This window comes from Acanthisitta chloris, unplaced genomic scaffold (assembly GCF_000695815.1).
Source record: "Acanthisitta chloris isolate BGI_N310 unplaced genomic scaffold, ASM69581v1 scaffold35870, whole genome shotgun sequence".
Lineage (NCBI taxonomy): Eukaryota > Metazoa > Chordata > Aves > Passeriformes > Acanthisittidae > Acanthisitta > Acanthisitta chloris.
This window is the reverse complement of record NW_008653874.1, coordinates 3,407-16,135: the sequence shown is the minus strand read 5'-3', so window position 1 is coordinate 16,135 and position 12,729 is coordinate 3,407. Positions and strand designations below refer to the sequence as shown.

The 12,729-nt window shown below is 43.9% G+C and overlaps 1 protein-coding gene across 1 annotated transcript; it reads left to right on the top strand.

Moving 5' to 3' along the window:
• Positions 1-116: 116 nt before the first annotated feature.
• Positions 117-7,695, top strand: HEXDC (hexosaminidase (glycosyl hydrolase family 20, catalytic domain) containing; the record flags this gene model as incomplete). Its single annotated transcript, XM_009082654.1, has 10 exons — positions 117-204; positions 466-630; positions 1,794-1,977; positions 3,308-3,379; positions 4,147-4,342; positions 5,007-5,089; positions 5,874-5,952; positions 6,030-6,131; positions 6,620-6,709; positions 7,500-7,695. Coding segments are annotated over 10 exons (1,228 nt in total), but the record flags the coding sequence as incomplete, so codon positions are not given.
• Positions 7,696-12,729: the final 5,034 nt, after the last annotated feature.

The following is a 12,729-nucleotide window of genomic DNA, read 5'->3' as shown; positions in this document are numbered from 1 at the left end:
AGGTACCCCGTGCCTGCAGGTACAGCTCTCCCGGTGCCTGCAGGTACTGCTCTCCCGGTACCGTGGGCAGCCCGTGGCCGCGGTCAGTCCGGGCACTGATGTGTCTCTCCCCGCAGCCCCGCGGAGCTGCGGGCGGTGCTGAGCCAGGCGCGGGCGCAGGGGCTGGAGGTGGTGCCGCTGGTGCAGACGTTCGGGCACATGGAGGTGAGCTGGGCTCAGTGTGCTGGGGAATTCCTGGTGAGAGTCCCGGTGCGCTGGTTATCCAGCGCTGCTGGCTGTCACCGCGGTTACCACGGACTGCCCCATTCCCTTCACCCACCCTGTGAGATGCTCTGGTGGTTGGAGCCCCCCCAGCTTGTCCCACCCCCGTGCTGCCCCCGGTGCTCACTCAGGTTGTAGCAGGACATCTGCTCTCAGAGCCCTGGTGACACAGGACACTGCTGCTGCCTCTCCTTTCCCTTGCAGTTTGTGCTGAAGCACAGGGAGTTTGCTCATCTCCGGGAGGTGAAGGCACTGCCCAACGCACTGAACCCGCACAAGGAGGAGTCACTGGCACTGGTCAAAGCCATGATTGACCAGGTCATGGCACTGCATGAAGGCTCAGAGTGGTTTCACATTGGATGTGATGAGGTAGGACTTCCCTTGAGCCAGGAATCTTTCTCTTCTGAGGAATGGCAAGGCCTGAAACTTTGGCATTTCAGTGGTGTCCAGGCCATGTTTGGGTGGGATTTTGGAGACGGAAAACACCATCTCAAGCCAGTGTAGAAATATCCTTTTGACAATAAATGATTCCAAGAGTACAAGATGTCATTTCTGTTGATCTGAGTGTAGTATCCACAGTGTTGAAAGCAGTTTCTGAAAGCTAAGTCAGTATTTGTCTTTAGGTTAAATGAATATTTCAAGTGAGGTATCAAATGGAGCTGTTCATTAAGAATCCTTTGAGTTTAATGTGAGGTGTTGACTCATCTGGCTAAGTTACTCACAGTAAACCCTTCTGTGGTACGAGGTGATTTTTACCTTGGTAGTTTCTGTCCTTGAGGAGGAGAGCCTTGAGTTTTCTCCTTGCTCCAAATTTCTTAAAACTATCCTGATGGCACATGGATCCCTGGAATTCATTGTGATCACTAAACTGTGCTGGTATTAGTTTAGTGTTCTGTATCCTGTTATGTGGTAACTGCTGTCAAGGTTAGAGCAGGAGCTGCAGGATTTTATAAAGCAAAATACTATTTATGCAGAGTAAATGTGGTTTAGATAAAATCTGCTTTAAAACAGCAAAGAGTTTAGATGCATATCCAGCTGAACAGGCCTGAATCCACTTTCTGCATGGGACAAAGTATGCTGGGCCACCCCTGGATGTGCCCCCAGGTCACTTCTAGACTCATATACACATAATCTCCTTCCCCAAGACAGGAACCTCATTTTATATAACCCAGGGCCTGATGGGTTTGAGCTGAGTAAATGTGGTGAGAGCTCCTTCCAAGGACAAACCTTCCAAAGACAGATACAGCATATAAATATGCTGTTTCTATGGGAAAATTCCCTTATGTGATGCACGTAGCTGTGGCCAAAGTCTCCTGCAGACTGATAGAAATGCTTGCAGTGTCTTCAGCACTGAGAGCTTTGTTTGGATATGTCCACTTAGTGCGACACATTGAATTCTGCATGCTGAGAGCTTTGTTTGGATATGTCCACTGAGTGCGACACATTGAATCATGCAGAATTCAATGTTAGTGTCTTAACTCACTCCCTCTATTCCTATAGAAGAAGTCAGGATTATTTGCTTGATGTTTCAGGTCTACTACCTTGGAGAAGGAGAGGAGTCCAAGCAGTGGCTGCAGCAGCAGGACAACACCCCAGAGAAGCTGTGCTTGTCCCACATAAAGGCAGTTGCCAGCTGTGTGGCCTCGTCTTACCCCAGCGTGACACCCATCGTGTGGGACGACATGCTCAGGGGGATGAGTGAGGACACCCTGGCAGGTGTGTGACCAGCAGTGGGGGGAGGCATGTCTTGTAGTGTACAAAAAAGGTAACACAGTCACTTAAAACAGGTTTGTTGGCAGCAGGAAATAATGAAAAGGACTATCTGAGAATCTGAGTTGATGATACATTGATGCTGAGAGTTGCTACATTAGAGAACAGAAACAGTCCTTGGCTGTCACAGACTATCTGTGTGTCTGTGGACAAGTCTGAAGACATACACTTTAGTTTTCCATCAGTGACAAACAAAACACTCATTCTGCAGTGGCTGCCAGCAATTCTACTTTCTGTACATATTGAAATGAAACAACAACCTGTGGTCCAAGTCTCAGTGTCTGTGCCTCTCACCACCTGCTGATGTTGGTTGTTGCTCTGTGCAGCATCTAGTCCCAGTGGTGCAGACTCACACAGAGGACTTATAGCCCTGTGGGCATCTCTGACAGTCTTTGTGATCATGGGCACTCTGATACTGAATTGTGGGGTAGCTCCAAGACCTTGACATCATGAGTCTTGTTTGCTGAAAAATATTAAACCGCTGCTGAAATCTGAGTGGTCGGAGCATGGATGGAGTTCCAGCATTTTCAGAGCCACTTCACTTGTCTGCTCTAAGCAGATTTAGACAGTAGCAGGAAGAGCTGTGCAGCTCCTCCAGTGACTGACCTATTCATGGCTTTAATAGTGAGAAATCATCCCCAAAAATGCAGATGGGACCCATGCAGTGTCCACAAGAGCTGCACAGCATCTAGCTAAGTGCACTCCGCTGCCACAGACAATAACAGACTGAACAAAGTAAAATGGGATGGAGTTAAAATACTGAATTTCTGCACAATTTACTGCAGTTTCTCTAGGGATCAGTTTCACTTGTCTAAAACTAGGCAGGGAGTTATAATAAAGAGATTTAAATCTAAACTTGTATCTTTATTTGTACTTCAAAGGCTTCTTGGAAAGCTAAGTTCTGTGCAGGCACAAATCAGACAATCCTTAACTTCAAGGATTAATATTTCCTTTGAATTTAGCTTAAATCTTATGTGTACAGTTTGCAGCTCTGCCAGGTCAGCCCAGCAGGTACACTGATCCATTCAAGGGGCTAAGAATGAGGGGGGAGAATAGGATCTCTGATAAATTGTCACTGCTTCTCTGAGCACTTAGTGGCATATGCAAAGTCCTAGCCAGGATGAAAATTCCCAGGGGCACTTCAAATGTAAATGCAGGACTCTAGTGACAAGCCATAGTTAGCTCCAGTCACAAGCCACTGCACCAATAATCTGTACTCAGTTCTCACTTTTAAGTGTCAGTTTTCCATGACTCAGAAGAACTCTGTTCCTTTCAGAGTCTGGGGTCCCACAGCTGGTGCAGCCCATGATCTGGGACTATTCAGCAGACCTCGACGTGGAGGGCAAAGGTTTGTACTTTTCTGCTGAGCTGTGTAGAAGCAAAGAGCTGTGTTACCTGTTAAGCAAAATAGCCAACCCAAATCTATATCATTAAAACATACCTTAGCTGGACACCAAAAAATTCTATTTCTATTCGATTGCTTTTTATTGCTTTAACAGCATAAGCAGAGCCCTGGTTTGATTTCACACAGTGGTTACTTGTATTCATTTCCCTGTACTATATATGTTTCACCCATGAAGGACCTGCATTGTCTGCTGCTGAATTCTTTCCAGCAGAGCTGTGGAATAAGGGGTGAGAGATTCAAAGGTTTTTCACAAGCACTGTTACAATAACTCTCCTCATTAACACCAGTGGGAGCAAATAACTCCATACTGAACAGCTCTGCAAAAGAAGCTTCAAGGCTTCATACACCTCTAGAGTTCAAAGAAAAACTCCTAAAGGCTCCCAGTCAGGCATCTAACATGCATGCAAATATTTCTTTGCTGGGAGAAGAATCAGCTGGCAGGTGCTGTGCAGGCTTGTTCCATGCCCAGGGCTTTTAGCATTGTAGCAGGACAAGGGAATGGAATATAGTAAGGAGCACATGAAAATAGAGGATAGCCACCAAAACAGGCTGCTCAAGAGGCTGTCAAATCTCCCACCCTTGCTGCTGCTCAAAACCTGACAGGACAAGGCTCAACACTCTGAAACAGGACCTGTGTTCCTCTTCATGACAGCCAAGGCTGACAATGGAGAAAACTCCTCCTGTGAGTGTCCCTTTGTGTCCTATTGCAGTGCAGCTCATAGAGAAGTACCGAAGATGTGGCTTCTCCAAGGTGTGGTTTGCAAGTGCCTTTAAAGGAGCCACAGGAGTGAATCAGTCTCTGACATTCATTGGGCACCACCTCAAGAACCAGCTCGAGTGGCTGCAAGTGGCAAGCAGGAGCCCCAGTGATGTCCTGGAAGGTATCGCGCTGACTGGCTGGCAGAGGTAAGGAACAGCCCTTTAAACACTTCCAAGGATCATATGGAAGCCAACTTCCACCCAAACCCCCCTAAGAGGTCCAAGGAGATTGGGGATTTAGAAAGGAATTTAGCTACTCTGCAGCCCTTCCTGTGGGTCACTGCTGGGCCTCACCCACTGACCAGGAAGGGTGGATTTCAGAGTTCCAGTCAGCTGCTACAGCACTGACCAACAAGAGGAATTGTTTTAGCAGACATCACCAGCAGCAGATTGGGTTTGAAGGCTTCAGAGTACTTTGTGCCACCTTGAACTGCTTATAGACAGCACAGTCCATGGTCTGTAGATATGAATGCCTGATTGAACTCAGAGAGAATGAATTTGCACAAGAGAAGAACTTGTTAACATAATGAAGGAGTAAAACATTTGTATGCAAGTCAGGAGGTCTAAGGGAATACCAGAGAGTTGAATCTCAATTTCTGACCCTAGTTTGCCTTGAGAAAGTAATTTGGTTTGTATCTGTTCTTACTAGTAAAACAGGAATACTTTGCATGTCAGGGATAGGAGGTCCTTTCTCCGAGACAAACTGATGTTTCTAAAGCTCTTTGAATTTTAGTGAGGGAAATATCAAAAACTCCTCCCTTGTTTAGTATGTTCTAAGAGTAAAATGTCTAATGGATGTTTTCTTATGTAGGTATGATCACTTCTCTGTTTTGTGTGAGCTTCTCCCTGTGGCAATTCCATCACTGGCTGTATGTCTGCAGGCACTAAACAATGGTACAAGGACAACTTTATTCTCTCAGCTAATCCCTAGCACAAGAGTGAAGTGACCTTGCCCAAAGATTGGAACAGGCTGATTATATTTTGAGGTGGTTTGACTATCTCATTGTGGTCTGAGTTATGAACAATAGCATACAGTTTGCAGTATGGGAGCAGAGAAGCCTTTTGGCTAAGTAAAAAGAGTCATTGTATACTTATTTATTATGTTCTAACGCCAAAATAGTTAAGAATTTCATGCTTAGACTAAAAAATACATTTAAGGAGCTGAATTGCTTTTGAAACTGATTTGAAACAACACTGAGATCTAAATGAGAGTCATTTAGTTTTGATTTAGATCATCTTTATGTGTAAAAGTTGTGCTAGCCAATCGATTTTCTTCAGACTGATCTAGGCAGTACACTGGTAAAATGCTTCCTGTAGTTCCTGGTTCCTTTACAGGCAGTTGACAACAGAATTTTTCTTTCTGTTTTGCTGCATTTAATTTCAAAATAAAACCTCCCAATTTACTGGTTTTTAACTAAGGCACTAGAAATATTCAGCACCCTGAAGGGAAAGCTCAGAGCTAGGAAGTTCTTTACCTAGCACAAGACAACTGTGTGAAAGACAATGTGTTCCTCCTCCCACCCACAAGAGTTTTTTCCTTCTTCAGTTTCCATTTTACCTTTCAAAAATTCATCCAAGGAGAACTACTAAGCCAATGCAGAATGCTCCAGAAAACCCTCTTCTATGAATGTTTTGGTTCCTTAGGCTCCTTTCACTTATTTCCACTGTCTTCTGCCAGGTGGCTACTCTGAAAAGGTTAAGGAAAATGTGGAAAAGCTCCTGGGAATGTCCAACTTGGAAATTGATACTTTCATGAGGTAAAATTCCAGCTGCAGAATTCAGGTGCTTCTCATTGTATGGCAAGGGCAGAAACTAACAGATCCTCTCTGGACAGCACAAGCCTGGGGACCTTTCCTGGGAGCAACATCCTCACCCTTGTGACACAAGTTAGTTTCTACCTCAAGTCATCAGTGGATGAACTGCTGGAAAGGAACAGGTAAGGAGGTTTATGTTGGTTCTCTGGCTGCTGCAGGAGTGTTGGAGCTGTAACACCTCAAACACACACAATTCCAGCGAAGGGATTTAATCATCAAGCTCTCATTTCAGGTGTCATTGACACCTCAGCAGATCATAATGCCTAGATTCAAAGTGTTTCAGCAGAATTCCTAAGTACTATGTGCTGCCTTAGTTCAAGCATCTAGTTCTTTCCTGAATTACTATTTGCTGTTATTTAAAGTTGAAAGTTTTGAATGGTGAAGTTACCAAAAAAGGAGTTTGAACTGAAACTTAAATAGCAACAGATGATCAGTTATTCTCATCTGGCAGGAACTGTTTTTTACAAGCTAGTTCCAAAGACTTAAACAAAGTCACTCCTTAAGCATTAGCTCTGTGCAGAAGTTGAGCTGACCCCATCACCTCCCTGTCAGCCTCCAGACACATGTCACTGCTGTTTCAAACACTGCTCCTGCTCACATCTGTTTTCAGATATGTCACAGGCTGGTTCAGCCCCTACCACAGAAGAAGGAAGATTATCCATCCTATAATCATGCATCACTTTCAGCCAGATGCAGTCAGGTAACACCACTTGTTTTGCATGACAGGGGAAATAGTCTGTCACATTTTGGGCACACACATAGAGAGTGAGGAGTCCTTTCCTCTTTCTGTAACTAATTCAGAAGCATTGGTGAAAATCAGCCAATATTAAATATTCATGAGATGAATACAGATATTCACATATGTAATAGGAATGTTTATTTTTGGCTTTTGCCTTCTGTTGAATAAGTTCTTTGAAAACAGGTACAAATTGGTGTCCAAAACCCTCTCCCTTGTTGCTCCTGCACAGTTCCCTTAGTGCTTAGCCTCAGTGGAGGAGCTGACCATGGAACAGCTTCCAGGCAGGGCTTGAAATAAAGCCAGACCCTTCTCCCTGCTCCCTGGCACTTTTCAGGACTTGTCCTAGACATGATGCCAATGGTTATTATAGATATTTTTATCTGATAAGGTGAATATCCAAGTGCATTTACTCCTTCTGATAAAACCCAGAATTAAATTCCCACCCAGTCTCACAGTGGGTTTCAGTTACACTCACAATGTGCATAGTGTTTGTTTTGAACTCACATTTCAGTGCTTTTAAAGTCATTGCACAGGAAAAGTGTCAAGGTTAATGGTACTTAAACAGAAGCAGCATCAGCCTTTTGCCATGTGAACAAAATCAAGTCCTCTGGGCTCTAGTAATAGATGCTTCTTTTCCTGTAAAGTCATTTTTAGGACAGCACTCCCTTCCAGAGACCAGTAAAGCTAACCCTCCCTCGAGGCAGAGCTCACCTGCAAATGTCATTGTCTCTTCCTTCTCATTTCTGCTTAGTCTCCTCTCCAAGTGGAATGTTGTGGTGCAAGATCTCCAAGCAGCCATGGAGCAAGTTTTCCACAAGTGTACTGTAGAGGAGTGGATGGAGGAGAACGTCCACCCCAGCCTCCAGAAGCTGCAGCAAGTGGTGGATGATTTAGATCAAGCAATAAAGGCACAAAGTTAAGGGAATTTCAATTAGTCTGCCTCATTCCCTGGGAAAACATGGCTAGTGGAAATCAGCAACTAGTCATGGAGCTGGAGTTTGTCATCTTGAGAGCTGAAGCAAAAGTGACCTGAAGGCATGAAGGAATTTATTAGCTTCATAGGCTTCAACTCTTTTTAACTTTCCTGTCTTAACTCATGCTGAGCCTTAAATCACCTGCCCTGTAAGTCAGGTTTGCTCCCTTTGCATCAAGGAATGCAAGAGTGAGTCACAACTCTGCTCTATTACAAGGCAGGAAGAAAACCCAGTTTCTTCCCAATTCAGTGTTTGCAGCACTAGACTTTCTTACATAACCATGACCTGGAAAATTTCTACAAGTTTTCTGCTCTAGTCAGTGGCCAACATGTCCTCCCTTTGCAGTTTCCATGAGAAGACAGATTTGGGATACATAAAACATGCTCTAGGTACTTATGTTCTATGCTGCAACTCCTTCACCTGCCAGCTGTGTTCAGAGCTGTGTCCTGCCATTCCATCCCAGGTCCTTCCACAGCATGGAGCACTTGGTTTGTTCCAGATTTGGGGTTGAACTTTTTCAGTCTTTGAAGTACAGAAAACCATCAGTCTTAAATCCAGCCTCGATTAGCTTGAGCTGATGAGCTAACATCCAATCTTTTGCAGAGGTCTGAGCAAGGACCTGCTGTCAGATGCCATGAGGTCATGGTGGAGGCACGAGAGAGGGACAGGTACCACCACAGCCCAGAGCACAGGGGAGCTCCAGAAAAGGTGACAGAAGTGACACTTGGACTGTGAGGGAAAACTGCCTTAACACACTGGGCTGCTTCACTTTCTGCCAAAGCATCACATAAGCTCAGTGTAGTCCCATCCCCACAGAGAAGCACATCCCACTCATCTCTTTAGCTATGTGACACCTGAAACTGCAGGTTTGTCCCAGTTGGAGGCAAAACTAAAGTTACTAAATATGAGGAAAACAATCCTGGTTTATTCTCCTTTAATATCAAACTTTTCCTAACATATAACAATGTATTTTGTGGACTTACCTGGAGCATTAAGATAATCACCACAGTGGGAAGAATTCCAAAGGCTGGTGGTGAAATATGCTGCTTCACCATGAATATTCAGAATATTTCCTTGTGTGCTTCATTTATTCCCTCTTTAAAGCTTTTATTTTGGAAGCACAGGTATTGAAATTTTCTTGGCACAATCTCTAGATACAGAAAGTACACGTTCAGATGAGACAAACTTTACATTATTCAACAAGAACCTCAATGATTAGCTCCATACATAGATTTTGATCTTAAAAGAATCAATTGCTATGTATAACTTAATTACAAGAGTTACATACCTTGAGCTAAACAAAATCTGAATTTATTTTGCTTGAATAAAGCCTTTAATACTGAAAATGTTTGTGGAAATGTGCTTTGTTGGGGAGGGAGGATGTTGGTTTGGTCTAAAGGAGGGAAGATGGAAATATATTCCCCAGTGGAGAGTTAGATCTATCAGCTTCTGTAAAAGCTGGACTGCTGCAAGAGTTTGTCCTGTCCTCCCCCACTAACTCCTTCAGTAGGTCTGTGCCAAGCAGTAATTTAGACAGCCATTAATATTTTAATCATTTTAATTAAAAACAATACAAAAAACTACAGTGACACAAAACAAGTTGGTTTTATCCACGGATTTTTTCAAAAAGACAATATAACAAGGCCTTGCTGAAATCCTACTTGTAATTGTAAAGTTAAAAATGTCCTCCCCCACTAACTCCTTCAGTAGGTCTGTGCCAAGCAGTAATTTAGACAGCCATTAATATTTTAATCATTTTAATTAAAAACAATACAAAAAACTACAGTGACACAAAACAAGTTGGTTTTATCCACGGATTTTTTCAAAAAGACAATATAACAAGGCCTTGCTGAAATCCTACTTGTAATTGTAAAGTTAAAAAAAAAAAAAAAAAGCAGTTTCTAAACAATTTCCACAAGTATTTTTGCCTCTCAGCAATCTATGACAGTGTCAGAACCAGCACTCCATTTGCTGTGTGAGCCAGCTGAGTTTTGGTACCTGTGTAACTTCATAGGCACAGCACAAGTCAGACCTCAGTGAGACACTTTGAACAGTTTGATTTTCTTTGAGACTTGCACCACTGATCCTCGTTACTGGTGTATCTCACTGTGAAATGTCAGAATGTGGGATGACACCTTAGAAACTGCAGCTCTCCCTCTGTACCATGCACTCTGCCTTGTGCCCCCTGCTGCAGCCAAGGCCACGAGCCCACCCAAACACACACATGAGGAACTTCCAATGTGCTGCTCAAGCTGAAGCATCTGCCAAGTGGCACTTAGCAAACAGTTCTAGTAAAGGACAGAAAGGGTTGGGTTTATGGGGTAAGGCAATAGATCTAACCTAAGGCCTGTTATGCAGCTTTGTAAATAATTTATAAGTCATACAAACTCCAGCTGTCCGAGCACAAATCACTAGATGGCTTGAGATGCAAAACAGGGAACAAACACAGCTCCTGGAATACCATTTTAGGAGTACCTAACTTCCTAACCAAACTAGTTTTCCATATCATTCCTGTGAGCACAAGTCACTTTACATCACGCACACATAAGGCTATGCTTACTGGGCCTTTCCATTTGCTAGGCCCATGAGAAGTGAGGAAAACCATCCCAAAAAGTCTTAAGCAAAACAGTGAAAAATGGCAAAAGAAGTGGATCAGAGAGGACCAGGTGGGAGAGGGAAGAACAGCACCAATCCTGAGTTAGCACCTGCTGTCCTCAGCAGCTCTTCAAGCTGCACCACATCGCTGAGGAGTGCACAGCCATTGCCACAGCCAAATCCATGTTAACAGCAAGTTCATTTCCCACACACTTACTACAAAACATGAAAATCTGGTGATGTTTTCCATCTACCAAAGATAAGGTTTTGAGGACAGAAAGCTCAAAATGTAAATTAATACAAGAGAAATGCCCATCAGCCTGTGATATCTATCCGTGCAGTGTCCAATTCCAAGGTCAGACACTCAGGTAGGTCAGTGTCACAGGCAGCTCCAGCAGTGCCTGACAGACACCCAGAGAGCACCCACAGCATGTGAGACTCTACTCAGGGCCCCTTCTTGTTAGCTCAGACCAGGAAACTCAGGTTCCCATTGAAACTGTACTTGTGTGCACAGTGTCAGAGCTGCCAAATGGAAACGGCACGAAAAGGATGTCACCAGCTGCTCTGAGTGAAAGGCTGAGGAGTCAAAGTGCTCCTCCTAGACACACAGGGCATGGCAGCAGCCACCCCTCTCCTGCCTGCCACAGCAGGATGCTGAGCTGTGAGTGGGACACCACCTTCAGAGAGGTGACCATTGGACATCAACTCACAATGTGACTTACTCCACAGGATGTATGTCAGGCTATATTGTACCTTACTATAGGTCATCCCCCTTTCTAGAGAGTGAGTTTTCCTTACATTGTTCTAATCCTTGTCTAAGATATTGCATAGTCCATAAGTATATCCATGACTAACACCAAGAACACACAGCAAGCTGGATGCACACCCAGCAGAAGCAGAGCACATGATGCAGTGCAGGGTTAGACCAACAGACACACCTTTGGAAAGCTGATTTTTAACTGGAAAACCACAGCATAGTTTATATCTTCCATGGAATGTCAGCTCTCATGAAACCCAGTATAGCTGAGACTGAGTGCAGGTAGTTTTGTGATCAGACTCTAAGTGCAATGCCCTCTCAAAATCCTGGCTACAAAAGCAGCATTTATCCACAGTCCCCCACAGGCTGAGCCCTTGTGCTTACATTATACCACTAAAGACTCTAGAGTTTGTTTTTTTCCAGTATTCCTTACTGGAAGTCCTTAGAACAGTCACCATTCTCATTTTACACTGTGGGAGAAATAAAAGAGTTCTCCAAATCCCCAATCTCATTCTCCTCTCTCTAAAATGAGCCTTCTCTGGGGTATAGATTACAGTGGATATAAATGGGAAACTCTCCCAAGTGTTACACCCTGCAATGTTGTTTCAAACAGGTTTGATGATTCTGCTCAGCTTACAGCTGTGCTTCAGAATAAAGGCCACATTTAGCTAATTGCCTACAACCTAATTTTCCCACATTTACACCCAGCAGCTTCCCAGTTCCAGTGGTGTGTGGAAAGGACTGAAAGCCCATGATTATCCCACCAACTCAGAGGACTTGCCAGGCACATCTCTTGGCTGAGATCTGCTTCCATACCTGATGTGGTTGCAAGTTTCTTTTCCTATTTAAAACCATCTCCCTGCCCCAGTCTGGTCACCTCCAAACTGGCAGCACAAGCCTTTGCCTCACAGCTCACACACCAGGTGTGAGTGGCTGCAAGGGAAGTCTTGGTACAACCTGTTCTTTGGGCAGAGAAGCAGGTGCTCAGCTTCAGGTGTAGCTGGAACACACAACAGGGTGTAGCTTGTGCTGAAAGCTTTTCAGAGCTTTCTCTCTGTAGCTGTAGAGGGATTTGAAACACCAACATTAGGCTTTGAAGTCCTGAAGGAACTGCTGCCAGAATACATTTGCTGCTGGCCAAACAGGAAAGCAGACAACAGTCACCTCGTACCCTACTCAGATCTCCTAGAAGTAACTGTGTAAATATTTTCTAATTTGGGTCTTAAAACCCTACAATTCCTAAATAAAACCTAGTGAACTGCAGTACAAGCAGTTTTAGCATGGTGAATGAACTTTTAGCCCTTTGCAGGTTTTTCTTGCACTGACATGTTGATATAGGCATGATGAAGTTTTAGTTCTAGACAGAATATCTTGACTAACAGAGGTAGCTTTTGCTTCAAAAAATACCTTGAAAAATTCATATTTTAACTGTTTGTGAAGTCATTGGTCAGAACAGAGGACACCACACACCTGGAGTAACACACAGTACAAGTCAAACATGGAACCTATCCCAACTATCTTAAAAAACTGTTACTTAGCACTTGGGTATCGTTTCAAGTGAGGAAATACTAAACAACTCAAGGCTACCATGTTGTTTGACATCAGTCTTTTCCCTACCTCAAATAAGAAATGTTCTGCTTCCTTTCTAAATACAG